This window comes from Oncorhynchus nerka, linkage group LG13 (genome assembly GCF_034236695.1).
Source record: "Oncorhynchus nerka isolate Pitt River linkage group LG13, Oner_Uvic_2.0, whole genome shotgun sequence".
In the NCBI taxonomy this organism is placed as follows: Eukaryota; Metazoa; Chordata; class Actinopteri; order Salmoniformes; family Salmonidae; genus Oncorhynchus; species Oncorhynchus nerka.
Window position 1 is genome coordinate 45,972,084 of NC_088408.1, and position 22,724 is coordinate 45,994,807.

General features: G+C 43.7%; 1 protein-coding gene across 3 annotated transcripts; it reads right to left on the reverse strand.

Annotated features, from left to right (window-relative positions):
- Positions 1-610: 610 nt before the first annotated feature.
- LOC115139568 (serine/threonine-protein phosphatase 4 regulatory subunit 3-like) lies at positions 611-22,597 on the reverse strand. Of its 3 annotated transcripts, none has more exons than XM_029677105.2 (15): positions 21,574-22,597; positions 20,714-20,769; positions 20,414-20,512; positions 19,516-20,136; positions 16,604-16,681; positions 13,483-13,599; positions 13,120-13,236; positions 9,448-9,579; positions 8,940-9,042; positions 8,418-8,576; positions 7,960-8,129; positions 7,596-7,738; positions 6,361-6,575; positions 5,895-6,091; positions 611-2,251 (listed from the first exon to the last, which is right to left on the reverse strand). In XM_029677105.2, exons 1-15 carry the CDS (start codon positions 21,713-21,715, stop codon positions 2,141-2,143), a joined length of 2,460 nt encoding a protein of 819 aa, XP_029532965.1. In that variant the 5' UTR covers positions 21,716-22,597; the 3' UTR covers positions 611-2,140. The 3 variants fall into 3 exon arrangements, with proteins under 3 accessions (XP_029532965.1, XP_029532964.1, XP_029532963.1); XM_029677104.2 differs by having other exon boundaries at positions 7,596-7,735; positions 21,565-22,597; XM_029677103.2 differs by having other exon boundaries at positions 21,565-22,597.
- Positions 22,598-22,724: the final 127 nt, after the last annotated feature.

A 22,724-nucleotide genomic window follows, 5' to 3' on the forward strand; every position in this document is an offset into this window, starting at 1 on the left:
ATGGCATGCCTTTCGGACGAGTAGACCTGGCATCTCCTGGCTACTACCAGACTGCCCCTCTCGCTCCAGTCCGGTAGGGAGTCGAAGGAGAACACACAGTCACTCACAAACACTGACACCATCATGCTGGGGAATAGACATAGCATTGGTGGTGGTGGGGGGGGGTAATTTTGAAAAGTCCATTCACTCCAAAGTCTGTAAAAAGCTTTGTAGTGACTGGAGTTTTAAATAGGCAGCGTGAATAAGTGAATAGGGGCACGCTGAGCCTCTGGGGATCAGATGGGTTTAAATCAGATGGTTTTAATTAATAGCAGAGGTTTGATAGCCGACTGCTATTGAAGTGATGAGGTGGGATAATACGACCTGCGCTAAGGTGACCCCATGTCGCTGTTTGCTTTTGGGAATCCTTCCAGCACCTGCCGAGGCACAGATAGAAATGGGGAAGGAGACATGACTAATCAGTCCCACATCTATCCTTGGTTTTACCATTTAAATAAAAACATTTTTAAAAAGTGTAGATACCATCAATAATTTCACCTTGGGGATGAATAGAATTTATAGCATTAAACTCACCCATAGACTCCCTGCAAAATTGAAAATATAAAAAATGTTGAGCTTTGGTAGAACTTTAGTGATGACAAACTTTGGTAGAATTCTGAACCTTAAGATAAATTATAAAGAAAGAAAACCGGTGCAGAAAGAAAACGGAACGGACAAATGGTGCACCTCAAGACCTTACAGGACTATATAGCCACATTTCTTCTCTTTTCCATGTATTGTGATACGAGAGCACCACCTGGTGGAGACAGTACAGACATACAACAACTGAGGTTCACCCTTGTAAAAAGATAACTGACCTCATTATCAAGTCAAACCATTACAAAATTGCTAAAAATGAGTTTATGAATTATAAAAACTTCACATTCACAATAAAATATTCTACTACACCTTTCAACATCCCAAAAAATTAAAAGTGTAAAGTCTTGCCGATTCTGATGGTCATGGTCACGCCACCATAGGAGTTGACAAGACAAGCACAAACAGATCTGGGACTAGGCTACTGCAACATAGCAGTGCAGTGAACACAATCTCAGTCTCACAAAAGGTAGTTGGACATCATACAGCAAAGATCATTTTTAATGGTCCCAAATATTTCTGAACAATGGAAAACAAAACTCAAAAAAAAAGTGAAGATATGATAAAATTGATCACATCTAATTCCACTCAATCTTTAATCAAGACAGGATTACAAATTATTTTGTCCAAAAAATCTGCAGTTTCAAAGGGCAAAAAAAGGGTAAAACTAGCTCAACCTACTGCGGTCTTTAAAAACCTGTTCAAGTGAGACAGAAGTTCCTGAACATGTAAAAGGCAGGTCTCTTTGTTGTCATTTACAAAAACAGAAGAGAGTGATTTAAAAGGAAAAAAAATTAACAGCTGGCTTTTCTCTATTGAGAGGAAGAACTTCCGCTGAGCAACGACGACAGCAGTGATGACATCATCAAAATGAAAACCAACGACAGCGATTTCACCGTTGGTCTGCAGTCTGGTCCTAGAAACTAACATCTTTAAAAAAATGAGAAGAGGGGGTAGTGGAGGGAGAAGAGAGAAATTAACAGAAGTGGGTGGAGAAGTCAGCGTAGGGGGTGAGTGGTTCTGCATCTTGATTGGTCGGCCCCATTGGGGGAGGGGGGTCGCTGTGATGTCCTTCCCTGAGTGGGGGGGGGGGGGTTTGGGGGTCATGGTCCGAGCACACAAGCTCTTTGGGATTTAAGTCTGTGTGTGGATGAATGTGTGTGTTTATGTGGTCATTTCCCGCTGTATTTTAGCTTTGTTAGATTACAAATCGTCAGCCTGCCCCTTTTATCTGACGCCGTTATCGGTAATAGTCTTCCATCTCTGCCTTTCTCTTTTCCGTTCGTTCCTTCCTAGCTCTGCGGCCTCCCGATTGGCACTTGTATATTGGGATTAGTTGGAGGAGACGCGTTCCCATCCATAGTCCGCTCCTTAACAGAAGCACCCATTGAAAACCATGGGGGGGTTTGTGTATTCGTTTTAACAGTTTGAGCAGAGTTTGTTCCATCCTGTGTTGGGTCTATCGTGGGATCGGTGGAAAGCAGTCATGAACAATGTATTTTTATTAGGAGCTAAGCTTGGACTTCTTGGACAAGGGCGGAGTCTCTTCTTTACTCTCGCCACCCACCTCCTCTTCGTCTTCTTCGTCGTCATCGGGGTAGTCCACCAGCCCCACCTGAGAAAGAACAAGAGAAAGTGGGGGCGGGGTCATTCATGTATTCAGATCTGATCTTGATTATATTTCTTACAGAAAATAACTACTTAACTCTTTACCATAACAGAGGTCTAAAACTTAAGGCCTGGAAGCTACTATCTTGGAGCCCCCAAACTGATGTCTGATTCCCATCAGAATCAGCCCCTTAAGAGGACTTCAAGGACTTTTCAGCCATTGAAATCCTTGAGTGAAAACCTATACACACACACGTTCAGAAGTTTGGATTCACTTAGAAATGTCCTTGTTTGTTAAAGTAAAGCTATTTTTTTGTCCATTCAAATAATGTCAAATTGATCAGAATAGTAATTTATAACATTAACAATGTCTACACTGTATTTATGATCAATGTTGTTTTTATGGACATTTTTTTTTGCTTTTCTTTCAAACACACACCCACCCACATACATACAAAAAAAGAAATGTCCTCTCACTGTCAACTGCATTTATTTTCAGCAAACTTAACATGTGTAAATATTTGTATGAACATAACATGATTCAAAACCAGACAAACTGAATTACGTTCCACAGACATGTGACTAACAGAAATGGAATAATGTGTCCCTGAACAAAGGGGGGGGTCAAAAGGTAACAGTCAGTATCTGGTGTGGCCAACAGCTGCATTAAGTACTGCAGTGCATCTCATCCTCATGGACTGCATAAGATATGCCTGTTCTTGCTGTGAGATGTTACCCCACTCTTCCACCAAGGCACCTGCAAGTTCCCGGACATTTCTGGGGACCCTAGCTCTCACCCTCCGATCCAACAGGTCCCAGACGTGCTCAATGGGCTTGAGATCCGGGCTCTTTGCTGGCCATGGCAGAACACTGACATTCCATTGCAGAAAATGACGCACAGAACGAGCAGTATGGCTGGTGGCATTGTCGTGCTAGAGGGTCATGTCAGGATGAGCCTACAGGAAGGGTACGACATGAGGGAGGTTTTCTTCCCTGTAACGCACAGCGTTGAGATTGCCTGAAATGACAACAAGCTTAGTCCGATGATGCTGTGACACACAGCCCCAGACCATGACAGACCCTTCACCTCCAAAATCGATCCCGCTCCAGAGTACAGGCCTTGGTGTAACGCTCATTCCTTCGACGATAAACGCAAATCCAACCATCACCCCTGGTAAGACAAAACCGCGACTCGTCAGTGAAGACCACCTTTTGCCAGTCCTGTCTGGTCCAGCGAGGGTGGGTTTGTGCCTATAGGCAACATTGTTGCCGGTGATGTCTGGTGAGGACCTGCCTTACAACAAGTCTACAAGCCCTCAGTCCAGCCTCTCTCAGCCTATTGTGGACAGTTTGAGCACTGATGGAGGGATTGTGCGTTCCTGGTGTAACTCGGGCAGTTGTTGTTGCCATCCTGTACCTGTCCCGCAGGTGTGATGTTCGGATGTATCGATCCTTTGCAGGTGTTGTTACACGTGGTCTGCCACTGCGAGGGCGATCAGCTGTCCATCCTGTCTCCCTGTAGCACAGTCTTAGGCGTCTCAGTACAGACATTACAATTTATTGCCCCGGCCACATCTGCAGTCCTCATGCCTCCTTGCAGCATGCCTAATGCACGTTCATGCAGATTAGCAGGGACCATCTTCTTTTGGTGTTTTTCAGTCAGTAGAAAGGCCTCTTTAGTGTCCTAAGCTTTAATAAATGTGACCTTAATTGCCTACCGTCTGTAAGCTGTTAGTGTCTTAACAACCGTTCCACAGGTGCATGTTCATTAATTGTTTATTGTTCATTGAACAAGCATGGGAAACAGTGTTTAAACCCCTTACAATGAAGATCTGTGAAGTTATTAGCAATTTTTACGAATTATCTTTGATTGACAGGGTCCTGAAAAAGGGACGTTTCTATTTTTGCTGAGTTAAAATACAAACACACACACACAGTATATACACACAGGGCCTTCAGAAAGTATTCATACCCAGTTACTTATCCCACATTTTTTTGTGTAAAAGCCTGAATTGAAAATGTTTAAGTGTTAAATCGGCTTGAAAATCTATGCTAAGTCAAAACTGTAACTAGGCCACTAAGAACATTTGATGTCATCTTGGTAAGCAACTCGTGTATATTTGGCCTTGTGTTTTAGGTTATTGTCCTGCTGAAAGGTGAATTTGTCTTCCAGTGTCTGTTGGAAAGCAGACAACCAGGTCTTCTTGAGTACGACGCTACAAGATTGGCACATTTGTATTTGGGGAGTTTCTTCCATTCTTCTCTGCAGATCCTCTCAAGCTCTGTCGGGTTGGACGTTCGATCGGGTTCAAGTCCGGGCCATTCAAGAGCGTTCAGAGACTTGCCCCGAAGCCAGTCCTGAGTTATCTTGGCTGTGTGCTTTGGGTTGTTGTCCTGTTGGAAGGTGAACCTTCGCCCCATTCGGAGGTCCTGAGTGCTCTGGAGCAGGTTTCCATCAAGGATCTCTATTCTTCACTCTGTATTTTTCTCCGTTCATCTATCCCTCGATCCTAACTACTCTCCCAGTCCCTGCCGCTGAAAAACATCCCCACCGCATGATCCTGCCACCACCATGCTTCACCGTAGAGATGGTGCCAGGTTTCCTCCAGTCGTGACGCTTGGCATTCAGACCAAAGAGTTCAATCTTGTTTTCATCAGACCAGAGAATCTAATTTCTCATTGTCTGAGAGTCTTTAGTTGCCTTTTGGCAAACTCCAAGCGGGCGGTCATGTGCCTTTTACGGAGTGGCTTCAGTCTGGCCACTCTACCATAAAGGCCTGATTGGTGGAGTGCTGCAGTGCTTTGACATGGACTGTCAACAGGGGGACCTTATTTGGACAGGTGTGTGCCTTTCCAAATCATGTCCAATCAATTGATCATCTCAAGGATGATCAATGGAAACAGGATTCACCTGAGCTCAATTTTAAGTCTGAATTTTAAGGGTCTGAATAATTATGTAAATACATTTTTTTTTAAAGCAAAACTGTTTTGGTTTGTCATTATGGGGTAGTGTGTAAATTGATGATACATTTGTTTTAATCCATTTTAGAATAAGGCTGTAACTGAACAAAATGTTTAAAAGTCAAGGGGGCTGAATACTTTCCGAATGCACTGTCCACATACATGTGGACATCCCTTCAAATTAGTGGATTTGGCTATTTCAGCCACAACTGTTGCTGGCAGATGTATAAAATCGAGCACACATCCATGCAATCTCCATAGACAAACATTGGCAGCAGAATTACATACATAACACAATGTCACAGATGTCTCAAGTTCAGAGGGAGCGTGCGTTTGGGGTAAATTGACTTCTAATGGTTTTTCATTTGCACATTTTAAAAGTGAATGGTTGTTAGCAGTGGTTTGGCAAACAAACCCGAAGTGTGGATTGCAGTCTGTCCTTCTCCGGACTGATTTCAAGGTAAGGAAACAAAATGTGTCAATTTTATACTTTGGGTAAACAATCCCTGTGTTTTTGTAAGAACTAAACTCCGACCCCCAAACAATCATTCCATTCTTAGGCACAGAATGAAGAAAACAGACAAACTTTGAACTGTCCAATAACTATTTTACATTTGAAATGTTTTCTGTTGTGCCCTAATGAACACAACCCAGGTCCCCGTGGAGACTAGTCTGGTGATTCTACCCACCTTTGTGGTGACTGTGGCTGCTGTCGGGGGCGAGCCCTTGGCCCCTGACCCAGGTGAGCCGGGGCACAGCGATGCGGGCGGGCTGGACAGGCTGGTCTTGGTGGTGGAGCCGGAGAAGGAGAGTTTGAAGCTGGGGCTCTGGCGGCCTGACAGACTACTGGACTTGCCCAGGACTTCCTTGTCATCTGAGTCTTTCACTGTTCGACAGAAAGACAAAGATCCAGACAGTTGTAGACTGTCAGTTTTACTTTTTTCTAAAGACGCAAGACAACTTATTTTCTTCTCAGTACAGAGTATATCAGCAACCTTCAAATGCACTTCATTTCATTTCCCCAGAGCACCGAGAAAAAAGTACAAATTCCAAACCAAAACAAGTGCATCTAAACTCCCCTTAAAAAACAGCACTTCACATATGCATTTGACCCAGTTCTGTCAGTAATTCATGCATTCTTTCCCTGCGACCTACGTTTCTTCCTTTCCATGAACTTGCTGATGGGGTCCATGAGGTCTTCATTCTCGCCGGCGCCACCGCTCGCTTTGGTGATCTTGTTGTCCGAGGGGGGCACCACCGCCTCGCAGTCCTCAAGCTCTTCCTCGTCCGCGTTGAACCACATCTCCTCATCGTCGTCCAGGGTTCGCGCATCACGCCGGAACCGGTGGTTCCTCAGGATCGACCGCATGCTGTGTAAGGAGAGTTGGCAAACAGTTCAACTTGAGCATGACTGCAGAGTTGAGTTACAGACAAATGAAGGATAGCAAATTGATAGAAACATGTGGATTCCAAAGGTAAAAAAATTGACAATCATTCATAAAGCCAATCAGCTTGAGTCGAGTCAAAAGAAGACCGTATCACTAGCCAATTGGAATCGTTTAAAGCCAAAGACAACAATCCACTGTAGCTAATGGCAGCCATTTCAAAACTACAGCTAGAACGCCCACTACCAACCCCAAACATCACTAGCAGAATATGTATTTCATCTATCCATCCAGCCATCTCCTGTCCTGGTGTGTCCTCGGATGGGGCCACAGTGTCTCCTGACCCCTCCTGTCTCAGCCTCCAGTATTTATGCTGCTGTAGTTTGTGTCGGGGGGCTAGGGTCAGTTTGTTATATCTGGAGTACTTCTCCTGTCTCTTAACCGGTGTCCTGTGTGAATTTAAGTATGCTCTCTCTAATTCTCTCTTTCTTTCTCTCTCTCGGAGGACATGAGCCCTAGGACCATGCCTCAGGACTCCCTGAAATGATGACGCCTTGCTGTCCCCAGTCCACCTGGCCGTGCTGCTGCTCCAGTTTCAACTCTTCTGCCTGTGATTATTATTATTTGACCATGCTGGTCATTTATGAACATCTTGGCCATGTTCTGTTATAATCTCCACCCGGCACAGTCAGAAGAGGACTGGCCAACCCACATAGCCTGATTCCTCTCTAGGTTTAGTCCTTTCTAGGGAGTTTTTCCTAGCCACCGTGCTTCTACAACTGCATTGCTTGCTGTTTGGGGTTTTAGGCTGGGATTCTGTACAGCACTTTGAGATATCAGCTGATGTACGAAGGGCTATATAAATAAATGTGATTTGATCCCATCACCCTTCCCCCTCAGTCTTAGAGTGGTCTTTCTTATCCCAGAGGTGCAATTCATTTTTGCAGCACATAGTAAAAACAATGGACACATGACAATAAATAAACACAAAAACAATATATGAACCTGTCCAGTTTGGGGTTGTCCTGCCTCTCCCTCTGCTGTTCATAGCGCAGCTTCAGTCCTTTAAAGGTCTGCACGTAGTCCACATCCTCCAGGGACTTCCAGTAGTTCTCCACTATGTGGGCCGTCAGGGACTTCACATCCTCCTGGGGAGAACGGTAGCGTATAGAGGAGGAAAGAGAAGAGAGAAAGACCATACCATTCTTGCTCAGCTTATGTTTTGTTCTGTCTAAGCAGAGGTGATATTGTCAAAAGTAAGGCCGCTAGGAGTAGGTTACCATTTATACTTTCTTTCGTGATATAATTTTTTTTACAATAAAAGTTCAAACACAAACACAGGAGACATTGGAAGCGAAGAAATGCTCACCACGCGGACATATTCAAACATCTCGATGATGGCTGAATTCATGAGATTGTAGCGGGCGCCGTTGTTGAGGAAGGCCTTGACCACCGGCTCAAACAGGAAGTTCTTCATGATGTAGCGGTTGTAGAACTCGTCCTTCAGCCCGATGATCCGCCTCATGAAGCGCAGCGCGCCTGGAGGAGTTTGACACACATTCACCTTTTCACTGTTATCAAGTTGATACAGAAACAATGTTCCAACCAACTCGTAGAGTGTGCAGATGTTACAGTTCTCTCCTGAGTGTCAGCACAGAGAGAGACTCAGCAAGTGTGTGTGAGATATTGGAATAGAAAGAGGAAGGTGTTTTAAAGGTCTAGAGTGTGGTGGTGATGCAGAAAGATACAACACAGGCTTGGTGAGGATATAGTGACGGGTTATTGGCGAGCTGAACGTTATGTTGTGTGTGTGTATAGAGGACTCACAGAGGGCCAGGAAGGCGTGCTGTGAGGCAGTGAGCACCAGGACCCTACGGAGGATGTCCTTGTTGATGATGTAGTTCTTGATGTGGTAGGTGTGGTGCTCCACGCAGAACGTCAGCAGCTCCAGGATCAGCGCCAGCAGCTGAGACGTCTGGAAGTCATCTGGAGGGGATACAGGGAGGTGGTTAACGGTGTGGTTGTTCATAACAAACATGAAGCACTCACACAGACATACAGTGGCTCATATGGTGTGTGTGTGTGTGTACTTGTGTAAGAGGTCATTCATTCATCTCAGAGCACTGACATATGGTGGCTCATCTCGGGTGTGCATGCATGCGCGTACGTGTGACAGAACGCTAAATTGTACCTGCTCGCATCAGATACTGTATATACAACTTTAAGTGAGTGTGCCAGTCATCCTGACAATAACAGGACACTCACACACACATATATCTTATAGTGTATTTCTGGTTCATTTGGATGCAGGTAAAACATTGTTTCTCTGCACACACACAGGGGACACACCTCTACTGGGTTTGTCATCCGTGGTGTTGGCCAGTAGAGGAGCAGAGAGGACATGCATGCAGTGCTTGTAGAAGAAGCTCAGGAACTCTGTCTTCTCCGTTTTCTGCAGGAGGAGGAGAGTCAAACCATGAGATGCAAACCCTCCAAGTGAAAAGGGTTTCACCAAAACACACATGACCTGAAGGAAGTGCCTAGAGAGTAAGTTGGGTTTGGTTTACACTTGTACCAAGTGATCTCCTTAGTTTCAAATTATGGAATGCAGCGAAATCTCTGTGCGAAGCCCCAGGTGTGGTGCCAAGTGAAGTCACAAAACGGTAGCGGAGCCTCTAGGAAGTATGCCTGGTGGGATTTAGATCCTGCCCAAGGACTAGGAGCTAAGGGTCAATTCAAATTCAAGCCACTCTCTCGGGGGGAGGGGGGCATTGTGAGACTTACATTGGCCATGACCAGCATGTTATCAGGGTGAAAGGGGTAAGGAAAAAGGTCAGAAGCGAGCCGATCTACTCACATTGGCGGTGGCCATCATGTTTTCAGGATCGACCAGGGTGCGTAGCAGACCCATCAGCTGTACGGCGCCGCCCAGCTCCGGGTCCGAGTCACAGATCATGTGCTCGATGATCAGGTTGATCAGCAGGATGTCCTGGGAGACACCAAGGGACCATTGGTGGGGGAAATGTAAAACTGGCTGAAGATCAGAGTCTAGAAGCAAATTCGCCACTAGCATTCAAAACACATAGGCGACTCGTAGGAAGACGCCCCGGATGCCATGAAATATTGTGGACTACCCTATGTTGCTTGGTAGTTTACCTGGCTGGCTGGTTTGAAGAGCATGCTAGCTTATGTCCAGAATTTCAAACTGAATGAATATGGTACTTTAAACCTCTTAGCAGACTCTAGGTGAAGACTGTTCATGAGGCATAACATCTGTGTGAGACGTCAAAAGGTAAAAATACAAAATTGCAATCAGTTTCATTAAAAACAATGACATCCAACATGAAATCAGATATAATTAAATGGAATAATCCCCATAAAACATACATGCGGAACAAACCCCTAGAATGGCATGGCTCCCAAAGTTAATACTTACTTTCAGTAGTACCAATTACCCCACCGAAAACATTCTTTCAAAAAATATACTCTGCCATAAGAGAATTCATAAAACTCAGAATAAATAGGAAAGTTTTACATGTCGCTAAATTTAAAGGTGGTTTTAACCTTCCAGATTTGGAATTGTATCTTTTCACCAAGCAAGGCTTCTTTTTTTTATTGTTAAATGCACTAAAGAGGAACAATGGGTACATATTGAAGATACGCATGCTCATCCCCAGAATCTTTTCACGTGTCTGGTTTCAAAGGATGGAGCTAAGAACATGAACAACTTTACAGTTTAGAAAATTAAACGGATTCTACGAGAACCAATATCACTCCCTAAAAACACCCCCTTTGGAAATATATTTGGATAGCTTTTCAGAATTCACAGACAAATTGGCCCACGTGGAAAACTAAAGGCATAGAAACTGTAAACGAACCAGTAATAGGCAATACAATTATTTCCATGACAGAATTCAAAAGCAATTTTGGACTGACCAATGTAGACCTTTTCAAATATATGCAACTTAAGTTTTATACTGTTTCACAAAATGTTGACCTGAAAGCTTTTGAACATCAGAGCAATGTCGAGGGAATCCTATTTGAGCCAGTCCAAAAGTGAAGGGCCGAGTTAGAAAGCTGGCTGTCAGAAGTTTTACAATGCAAGTGTGCTTTTCATCCATCTGTCTGCATACTTCCAAGGCAAGGCATATGGGGGTGTGGTGAGATACCCATTAAATGTTTTATCATTTAAATATTTTGTCAAATAAAAATAAAATTGTCTAGACAAACACAACAATTAGATGTAAACATTAAGTCGTTTGTGTTTGTCTATGTATTCTTTTTGTTAGCAAAAAAAGCTAAATGAAAAATATTTCAAAAACGACATCTGGTTTCGTTGTGGCATGATGAGCTGCCTGCATCATACACAATGGTGGCTTTCATCAGTTTCAGCATAGTGCTTGATGGTTTCATCATAGCCGGTTCCATCATAGTGCGTGATGGTTTTTGCGAGTGTGCTTGAAATGTTCAGGATTGACTGTCCTTCATGTCTTTTTTCGTGGTATCCAATTGTTAGTAGCTACTATCTTGTCTCATCGCTACAACTCCCGTACGGGCTCGGGAGAGACGAAGGTTGAAAGTCATGCGTCCTCCGATACCCAACCAAGCCACACTGCTTCTTGACACAGCACGCATCCAACCCGGAAGCCAGCCGCACCAATGTGTCGGAAGAAACACCGTGCACCTGGCAACCTTGGTTAGCGCGCACTGCGCCCGGCCCGCCACGGGAGTCGCTGGTGCTCGATGAGACGAGGATATCCCGGACGACGCTAGGCCAATTGTGCGTCGCCCCACGGACCTCCCGGTCGTGGCTGGTTATGACAGAGCCTGGGCGCGAACCGAGAGTCTCTGGTGGCACAGCTGGCGCTACAGTACAGCGCCCTTAACACTGCGCCACCCAGGAGGCCCTCTCCTTCATGTCTTAAAGCAAAGTTTTGCTTTGCTTATTTGAGCTGTTCTTGCCATAATATGGACTTGGTCTTTTACCAAATAAGGCTGTCTTCTGTATACCATGTCACAACAACTGATTGGCTCAAACGATTAAGGAAAGAAATTCCACAAATGTACTTTTAAAAGGCACGCTTGTTACCTGAAATGCTAAGATGGACCTCCCAAAGATTTCAATGGCAGAAATATTCCTGACACCTTTGTGACAATTGTGCACTAAGATCTGAATGATGATTAAAGAATACAACGAAGCCACAAAACAAGACCACTAACTATCCAAGGTTGGGGTTAAGTTTAGGACTGAGCCCAGGTCCTTTCAGGTTTATAAAATATTAAAAAAGAAGTTATTTTCTCAGATGGTCATGTGATTGTTCTGTCAATCACTCAGAGCCCCACTGTTCTAGGACCTGGTACCAGTTTTGCGATACTCAAAAAGGTTTCTTGGCAAGGAAACAAAACATGAAGCAGACAATATTTCAGAGGAAAACGATCCTAATGTTGGAAATAAGAAGCCTTAGGTTGTCACCCAGAATCACATTTGTTTATTTTCCAAGCTATAGGTATATATATTTTTTTAGTCTGCTTTGTGTTTTCCTATGGAAAAATAAAGTATTGTGGCACCAACATTAAGCCCTGTCACTCTCCGCTCCTCATGACACAGGCTTGGCGACATACAGTCAGACTGCAACGCCTCAAAGGGCAGAAGCAAGTTCGTTAGAAACTGCTTAAATTACCATACGGTAGGACCTCAGAGATATGAACACGTCGGGAATGGAGGTAGATCGCTGATCAGAACACTGAAATATTAACTTAAATTCACTTAACTTTATAATAAATACTGATTGCATGTTTACATACATTTTAATTTAGGCCTAGATGAATACTGTAAATGTCTGATGTGCTTTAGCACACACAAGCAGCATTTACATTCAGGGCCTAAAATGTACTTTTTGTTTCATTAGCCACTGTGGCAGGTAGATATAAAAAAAATTACCAGCTAAAATATATCTCACTATAATTAAACCAATAAAACTGATGAGCATGCTCTGTAATGCATCAAAAACAATAACATGCATTTCAAGTAAATGTGGTATAGTATTTAGTTACATTTTTTGTTCCTTTGAACCAAAATATCAAAGACGAGACAAAAATGTTCACCTTGCCCTTTAAGTACGCGAGGTTTCCATGGTAAAAGACTTGTTTGTGCCTGTGAGATTGCAGTGTGAGATGGGACAGACTATATAGGATTCGTAGTTCTTTGACGGAGATGAATTTACCAGCTATGAAACAAAAAACTGCACCCACCATCAAAATACTTTGAAAACAGCTCCTGTAGCATTCATTTGACAAAATGTGATCATACTTGACTGAAATGCTCAAACTCTGGAGCCAGGATCACCAACCAACGTTGCTGGTGAAAAATACATCTCACCTGCCAAAATGTGTCTGTCTGTAGCCTACAGAAGTCTGTTTGTTTTGTTGCATTTAATATATGTCCCATGTCCATAGTCGAAAACTCAGATTCCTATCTCTGTTGTCCTACTGCATGAGGGAGGTGTGCAGGTAAAAGAGCTGTACTCACATCGTCGTTCTGCTGGGACTCCTGCATGATAAACTCTCGTACCATAGAGGGGTTGTACTCCACCAGATAGGAGAAGATATCGGTGGCTGCGCCGCGCACCTGCACATCATCCATCCCCTGACGGCACACACAATATTCACAACGGAATCCAATATGAACAATCAGAACAGAGGAGAATAACATCGGAAAAGACAGCTAAGGAATACAAAGCAGTGAGTTTGAGTACAATATTCCATCCATGTAGACCTTAAATAACTGTGTAGGTAATTGGTATAAGCAATAAGGTCCACCTTGCCCTCAAATAGGCTAGGTGGAATTTACACAGGTTGGGGCTAGGGCTTGTGTGTGTGTGTGGGCACTCACCAGTATAACCTCTAGTGCAGGGAGAATTCCCATGTTTGACAGAGTCTTGAAGAAGGTGTCTCTGTTTTGAGGTTGTAACGTTTGTGAGAAGGCGCAGAACTCCTTTAGAAAGTTTACCTGCGGGGAAAACAATGCTTTGTGTTAGTCATTGGCTAACTATCTGGGCTCCAGAGTGGTGCAGCGGTCTATGGCACTGCATCTCAGTGCTAGAGACGTCACTACAGACACCCTGGTTCCAATCCAGGCTGTATCACAACCGGTCGTGATTGGGAGTCCCAAAGGGCGGTGCACAATTGGCCCAGTGTCGTCCGGGTTTGGCCATTGTAAATAAGAATTCCTTAACCGACTTGCCTAGTTAAATAAAAAGGTTAAATAAAATTAAAAATAGGACTATCCTAAGTAAGACTTTTTGGCATCATCCTCAATTATTTAATTTGCATGTCTCATTTGCTACGTGCGTTTATTTTAATTGTCTAATGCAGTGTCTCCAAGCCCAGTTTTGTTTTCGCCCTAGCAGGAACACAGCTGATTGAACTTAAGCAGGGGTGTCAAACACATTCCATGGACGTCCGAGTGTCTGCTGGTTTTTGTTATTTCCTTTCAATTCGTGCCCAATTAAGACCTAGACAGCCAGGTGACGGGGAGTTCCTAACAAATCAATCACCTTAAATGATTGATCAAGTACAAGGGAAAACCTGCTAACACTCCATGGAATGCGTTTGACACCCCTTCACTAAAGGCTTAATGATGAGCTGATCATTTGAATGAAGTGTGTGCGTGGAAGGGGAAAAAACAAAACACGTGCTGCATCCCCTTTGGATTCCCACGACCAGGAAGCATAAGGATGTGCAACTCTCCTTTCATGAACGATTCGATACGCATCTAGATGCAGACGGGGTGTCACACACACGACAAGACTCTTCACTTAGTCGTGGGGATTCTCCACACTGTCTCACGAACACAATGCCATGTGATTAGATTTTTAGCTACGTTAACGAGTGGTGGCTCAAAGCAGCCTCAATTTTGTAGCCAACATTTTGAATTGAATAACACTGCAGTTGTCATACTTGGGTAAGAGTAAAGATACCTTAATAGAAAACGACTGAAATAAAAGTCACATAGTAAAATTCTACTTGATTAAAAGTATTTGGTTTAAAATATACTTAAGTATCAAAAGTAAGTGTAATTGCTAAAATATACTTAAGTATAAATAATTAAAATTCCTTATATTAAGAAAACTAGAAGACACAAGTGTCTTGTTTTTATTTATTTACAAATAGCCAGGGGCACACTCCAGCATTCAGACATAATTTACAAACAATGAATGTGTGTTTAGTGAGTCCACCAGATCAGAGGCAGTAGGGATGACCGGGGATGTTCAGTTGATAAGTGTAAATTTGACCATTTTCCTGTCCTGCTAAGCATTCAAAATGTAACAAGTACTTTTGGGTGTCAAGGAAAATGTATGTAGTAAAAAGTAAAATATATATTTTTAAGAATGTAGTGACGTAAAAGTAGTCCAAAATATAAATAGTAATGTACAGATACCCTAAAAATCTACTTAAGTACTTTAAAGTATTTTTTACTTAAGTACTTTACATTACTGACAAAGGCATACTTGGTGTTATGCTTGAGTAAACACATTCTGGGTGAAGCGAAACATCTCCCCACTGGCTTCTTCTCTGGTGAGCTCTAAGTGGCTATTGCTGATTACCATTGCCAAAAATTTGAAGTGCGAGATGCGCAACCCAAGAGTATTGCAGGTTGTGCCGATAAAATCAAATCAAATTTATTCATAAAGCCCTTCTTCCATCAGCTGATATCTCTAAGTGCTGTACAGAAACCCAGCCTAAAACCCCAAACAGCAAGCAATGCAGGTGTAGAAGCAAGGTTTGAAAACAAACAGGTTTGAAAACATCGGGACGTCTGGAACTGCTCAAAGACAGGATTGGTAGCCCTCAGATTGCGTCTCTGACCCGATCACATTAAATAAGTGTCAGTGACGACCGAGAGTCTCAAGTTGGCAACAACATGGGTAATTTGTCTCCGATCTCAAAAACTTGTCTGGGACAGCTAAATCGGGGACAAAAGTCTGTAGTGTACTTTCAGCTTAAGCTGCGTGGCACTCAGTGTCTGTGTGTGTAGGCACCTGAGCAGAGCCATAGGGCAGGCTGAGCATCTAACACCCCTGGGGTGGGGGCAATTTAGGCTTTTGTCCCCCCATAGTTTTTTTCTGAAATCATCATCACCCACTGATTAACTTGACATTTCTACAGATGAAACAATTTGATGAGCTAGTACTATGTCCATATTTATCTTCAGAAATTTAACTAATTAATCAAATGCAACTTTGGATTTTACCGTCTTTTATCCCACTCTGACCAATGAATGTGACCACGCACAGCTCACAAAAATCATTGATGTCCTTTATGAAATTACCCTGTTCGGGTAAAAAGGACCAAATACAATGTTTAAAGCAAATCAACATCTTATGGCGAACCTGAACAATCTAAATACAATCTTAATTATTGAAAACCCCAATCAGCAGTTGGATGTGAGTTGTATCCACTCCGGTAGGCTACACAACCCTGGTAAAAAACTATTTTCTACAGCGCATTGGGCAAAGGTAACAATGTCTCAGCAAATTACGTTGGTTGTCACTCAAATAATAAAACCCATGATTTGATAATGCAAAAGCCATTTTACAAGCAGCAATTCTGAAGGTGCCCCGCAAATGTACAAATAGCCTAGAACAGGGATAGGCCTCTCGTTGGGGTGAGCAGCTGTCTCGCGCACTCTGCAGTGTGCGCATTGTTAATGTTTGAATGGGTTTTCTGACCACTGCATGCTTCACATTTGGATGTGATTGGGCTCCCGCAGACCGATGCATTGGATCTTAAACATTGGAACTGAGGACCGAGGGAATCGTTACATCCCTAGAACCATAGGTCTAATAAACACTTCTAGGCATTAGGAAACTTTGCAGTATTTTGTATTATTTCTTACCATTGTTAGCCCCGAAAATCAGCCGGGGAGAAAGACTATAGTGTGTAAGGAAGGTGGGGATATGTCAGGTGTAAAAAAAAAACATTTGTGCCCGCGCTGCTGTCAGTTGGCATACCAGTTCGTGTCTCTTGTCATCGTCGGTAGCCTCATCTGTGAGCTGTGCAAAGAGGTCTGTCAGGAACTTCTCGTCGTCCTGAGCGAGGGAGGGGAAAGGAAAAAAAGAAGAGAACATGAAAGATGTACACTGATATACTGCCAATTCTTTGTTTTGACTCCCAAATGGTTATGGTTGGAAACGGGTAAGCTGATCCTAGAGCTGTGTCTATGAAGGCAACTTCTAGCTGTCGCTTGCATCACTGCACTATAGTGTCTAATTTCAGACATTTTGGCAGTTGGTCTGCTGTTTAGCTGTCCCACCATGCCCGACTCCCTGGGGTTATTTCAGTAGGCACAAAACAGGAGAAAACATTTTGAAAAACAGGATGTACTATCTGTCCCTGTCCAATACGAACACATTGTAGTTTTTTGTGCCTTCTGAACACAACCCCGACTTGCAGGTGACAGACTGGCCAGGTTAGAGGCATGAGAGGACATTCAAAAAACAGAAGCCTCTAGATAAAGGACCTTTGAGAAGTGTTCATGACAGTTTGACCATTTTTCATTTCAGTCAGACCTTCACATAGAGTGTGTAGCTGTATCGTCTTAACCAGAGTCTTGTTGTTTAGGGCACACAGACGTTTTTTTGTTTGTTTAATGTTTTGTGACAGAAAATGAAAATGTGCTTTTTCTTTTATTGGACATGCCCAGCTGCGGCCTTCCTGCTTCAGTCCGTTTTCTTTCATTTGGTGCCTGATGAGCATGAGCTACAGACGGATTGGCTGACAACGTCACAAAAATTATGTGAGCACATCCATGGTGTCGGAAGTCGTGCTTTTGTTATGAATTTTTATGATAGCCAAAAAGACAAGAAGCTGCCATGTGGGGAATCGTAGGTGCCTCATTTCAGCTAGTTTTATCTTGTTCTTACTTTGAGGTGTTGACTGATTTTCTGTCAACATTAATATGCCAACAAAAAAAATGCTACCTAGCTGACCAACAACTGAGACAAAAACACATTGTGGAAAATAATACTGAACAAAAATATAAACAATATGCAACAATTTCAACGTTTTTACTTAGTTACAGTTCATATGGAAATTCCCTCAATTTAGATGAATTCATTAGGCTCTAATCTATGGATTTCACATGACTGGGAATACAGATATGCATCTGTTGGTGACAGATACCCAGCAGTAGATAAAGTACCCACTTGACCTACGTCAGTATTTTTACACCACTGCAGATACCTTCAAAAAACAAAACAAGTCAGTATTTGGTGTGACCACCATTTGCCTCATGCAGCACGATCTCCTTCACATGGAGTTGATCAGGCTGTTGGTTGTGGCCTGTGAAATGTTGTCCCACTCCTCTTCAATTGCTGTGCAAAGTTGCTGACATTGGCAGGAACTGGAATACATGTTGATCCAGAGCATCCCAAACCTGCTCAATACCTGTCTGACTATGCATTCCATGGAAGAACTGGGACATTTTCAGCTTCCAGGAATTGTGTACAGATCCTTGCGACATGGGGCCGTGCATTATCATGCTGAAACATGAGGTGATGGCGGTGTATGAATGGCGCGACAGCGGGCCTCAGGATCTCGTCACGGTATCTCTGTGCATTCAAATTGCCATTGATAAAATGCAATTGTCCGTAACTGATGCCTGCCCATACAATAACCCCACCGCCACCATGGGGCACTCTGTTCACAACATTGACATCAGCAAACCGCTCACTCACACAACGCCATACATATGGTCTGCGGCTGTGAGGCCGGTTGGACATACTGCCAAATTCTCTGAAACGACATTGGGGGTGGCTTATGGTAGAGAAATTAACATTCAATTCTCTTGCAACAGCTCTGGCTGATATTCCTGCAGTCAGCATGCCAAATGCACGCTCCCTCAGAACTTGAGACATTGTTGCATTGTGTGACAAATCGGCACATTAAAAGTGGCCTTATTTTCCCAGCACAAGGTGCACCTGTGTAATGATCATGCTGTTTACTCAGCTTGTTGATATGCCACACCTGTCAAGTGTATGTATTATCTAGGCAAAGGAGAAATGCTCACTAACAGGGATGTAAACAAAAGTTGAACAGAAAATGAAAGAAAAGCAATTTGTGCATATGGAACATTTCTGGGATCACTGTTGACATGTAAACCAATCTAAACCAACCCAGTCTGTTTTAACCCATTGTTGCGCACACATCAGTTTTGTTGCAAAACAACCAACCTGTCTACGTATCCATCAAGCAACGTAACCAAAGATTTTTTTAAATAAGTAACCCAAGATAGACCACGTCTGTTGTTTCCAATGGGAGCAAATTAATCAGTGGGAAGAACAAGCAAGGTGGTGGGCAGAGCCAAGATCCTATTGGTGCATTCTTGCATGTATTTGTATATTTCCGTTATGGAACACCTATTCTGAAGTTTGCAAGTGCAATAACTCAATTGGCTCTTGCACTTCTACACAATGCAAAAAAATGTAGCTTTAAAAGTCTACAAAAAACTTAGTCCACTCTGTTAGTAACTTACAAATTCTAGTTTTGGGAACACAAAATTGTATTGAGAAAATGAGCAGAATGTCGAACAAAATAAATCTTCTCCCACTTCCGGCCACTTGGCTTCCTCTCATCACTATATTTGGTGGCGAGTGGAAATGCCAACCTGATGCTTCAGATTTATACATCCGGTGAAACATCTGGCTCCTTGTGTCACCTGTGTCTTAACTCACTTACCAAACACTCTTGCATTTCCACAGAGATGGCTATCTACAAACACTTTTGGAAAGAAATAGCGCCCCTTGTGTACACTGACGGTAATCCCGTACATCCCAGTATGGTAACGGAACAGTATGAAAATCTGGATACCTCCCAACCTTACTTGCATGTGTATTCTACTATGCTCCCTACGCCCCGACCTCACCTGCAGCATACCCACAATCTCCACCTTGTTGAAGAAGATGAACGAGTGCAATGTAGAGAGCATGTTCTCCTCGAACACCGACGGCGTGGGCAGCACCATGTCCTGGATGTACTGCACGCGGTACGTCTGGTGGATCTTGGCCCGCAGCTCGGGGTCACCGATAGGGATGACCTCCTTGAAGCGCGCCGTCTTGGTGAGGAAGTCGCGGTGGCGCCGCGGCAACCCATCCAGCGCAGGGTCATGCTCCAGGCAGCCAATCACATCCATGATGCACTCCTCAGAGAACATGACCTCGAAGAGGGCCGTGCGGTTTAGCAGGAAGATGCCCTTGACGATCTCGTATAGGTGGTGGAGGCCGTCTGCGTTTTCCAGGTCCTCGCACTGGCGGAAGAGCTCCAGGAGCTTGCGGATGTAGCCCTCGTTCTCCACAGCCAGGGCTAGTTTCTCGCGGCGTAAGGGGGAGGGGAGGGATGAGGCCACGAGCTCGGCGAGCTCCTCAAGGTGGCCCAGCTCGCAGGGAGGGAGTTCGAGGCCCGGGGAGGACATGTCGTCAAAGCGCTCCTCCTCCGACTCGTCCACCAGCTCTTGTGTGATGTCCACTGATGGGTCCTTGCCCTGGACCTGTTGGAGATCGGAGTTATAACAACACAACATGAGGGACAGAACAGAGAGACAAGTCAAAACACAATGCATGAAGATATTTGTTAAACAAGAACAAGCATGATCCTACTTTTAAGCCATGATTTTTGAAATCAAAGTATCTGCTGTCACTTTGTCAAGTTAGTGCTAACCCATTTTCCTTCATTATTTGGGGATTTGGGGCATCTGGCCACAAAACAGAGTTGAGCATGATTCCCCTTCAACTTATACATACACACAGGAATATAAGGTTACCAACCTGACAGATTTTCTCCCAGATCTCATCGCAGCCGGCCTTCTCCTGAAAGCTGAGGGCCAGGTCATAGTTCTCAGCCTCAGACCACACTATCAATGTGTCCTGAAAGGACAAGAGAAGGGAAAAAAAAGTTAGCAACGTGTTCATTAGGGCATGCGGTGTCTGAAAACACAGATGTTTCTTATGTGACCAGCTCCAGGAATTTCCTCCCAGTTTCTTCCATTTGGTGCCTAATGAACATGGACCAGGTCATAGACCACATAATGCTCATATTCAAGTGTCTTCATCAAGCAAGTGACTGACCTGTTGTTTCTGGTAGGCTGTGTTTGGGTTGATTTTCGACTCGAGCAGTAGGGAACCTGAGGGATGAGAAAAAACACAGTATGTTATTACACTAACAACGAATGTGCAGTTTCGCAGTTTGCACAAAGACTTCGAAAGGGGAGGCAGGTTACTGCTATAAACAGGACAGAGAGGTGCTAAATTGGGAGTTGTGTATCTCAAAACCCTCTTTGGGAGGCTGTGAGGACAGTGTGGTTATGTAATGCCACATTCAAAACAACTGGGACCTCAGGAAATCTCAGAGTTCTGCGCGTTCAAAACAATTGGGAACTCTGAAAAAATGTAGTTCCCGCTGTGAAAACTTGATTTGAATGGTCATCCAACTTGGAATCCCAACTCGGGAACTCTGGCCTTTTTCTAGAGCTCCCACTTTCCGCCCCGAAGATCACTATTTTTTAGACTTCAGTTGTTTCGAACATGGCATAAGTGCAAGGCGTTGACAGACTTCTTGAACTGAGAAAGTTTACAACAGCGTGATGGCTCAATACAACTGGAGGAAAGAGATGGGGGACATTCCATGATCCAGTCGAGCTATGTTTTTTCGTCTATCAGTGCACAATATGGGAATTTAGGGTTAGTGCCTTGTTTATGATGTCAAGGGCTTAATGGACCACCCACTCACTAGATATCAAGGCTCATTTTTTGACAGTCTAAATAAGAGTACACAAAAACTACTATAATACTTCACACAAACGATATAGTTTGTTTACTGCTAACAAGTTAGGTGTTATCAACAACATGATTCATGAAATGATCAGAACAAAGAGTTAAACCAATGGTTGAGGGTATTAGAGTAGTAACAATACTTATACCTGACTCACCATCGCTCTCCGCTCGCACCAGCAGAGACATGCCTTTCAGCCTCTCCACATAACCGGAGGAGACGTGTCCCGTACCGCGGTCATCCCATTGTCTGTCCTCGTTGAGAGTATACACTTTGACTCGGCGGCGGGTATCCGTCATCTTGGCAGGTGTTCGTGGCCGCTTCCCCCGCCGATGTATTTACCTTGCGCCGCAACTCTACCGACTTCCTTGTATGAGGATAACTAGATCCACTTTCGCTTTCAAAAACAGTAGCTAGATTACTTGGGTTTGGCTGTTGGCTAATTGTAACTTCCTACAGATAACTAACCTTAGCTGGCTTCCGCAAAACATGTCTTTCGCAGACTAGAAATGCACGACGCATGATCAAGTCGCGCTGTTTAACATAACCGACTTGCTAGTGAGGTTCGCATTATCCTCCAGAAACAGCACAGACTAACTAATAAGTATGACGAGAATGTTTCAAAGGTAAACATTCAGGTAAGATCACCTGGCTATATCCTCAGACTTCAGCTACAGTGAGGTGATTTTTGTATGCTAGCTTCTGTAACTACCGTAGTGGGCTAGATCTCTGGCTAGCAAGTTAGCTAGTCAGCCAACTGCCTAGCTACATTAAACATCGTATGAAAACAGTCAATTGTTAAATAGCGATAAATACTATGCACCGGTTATATTATTGCCCGTTTACAACCAGTGTTGTCCAATGTAGCCCCCGACGTTTCGGAACAGCTAGCTAGGTGTCTCTTGATAATACCGTTAGCTGCTAGCTATTTCTTTCCCAAGTGTTCCGCCATGTTCTGGCTCTGGGCCGCAGAGAGACCAGTCTCTCTCCTTACGAGGTATTCTTGCACTCAAAAATTAGGCAGATCAACCAGCTGTAATCGTATAACTCCATCAATGTTACGTTTCACATACTAACGTTATTAAACATTAATGTCCGTCATATTGCACAGATAATTGCCAACTACCCCCCCTGTGTGCGTTCAGCCATATTGGGTCCCTTCAGAAAGTACGGGGTTTCCAGCTCAGCAACAACAGGGCAGCCTGACACATTTTAAAGCAACAGTACAGTTCTCAAAAGATGAGACGAGCCTGAGCATTGTTTTATTTAACTAGACAAATCAGTTAAGAGCAAATTCTTATTTTAACA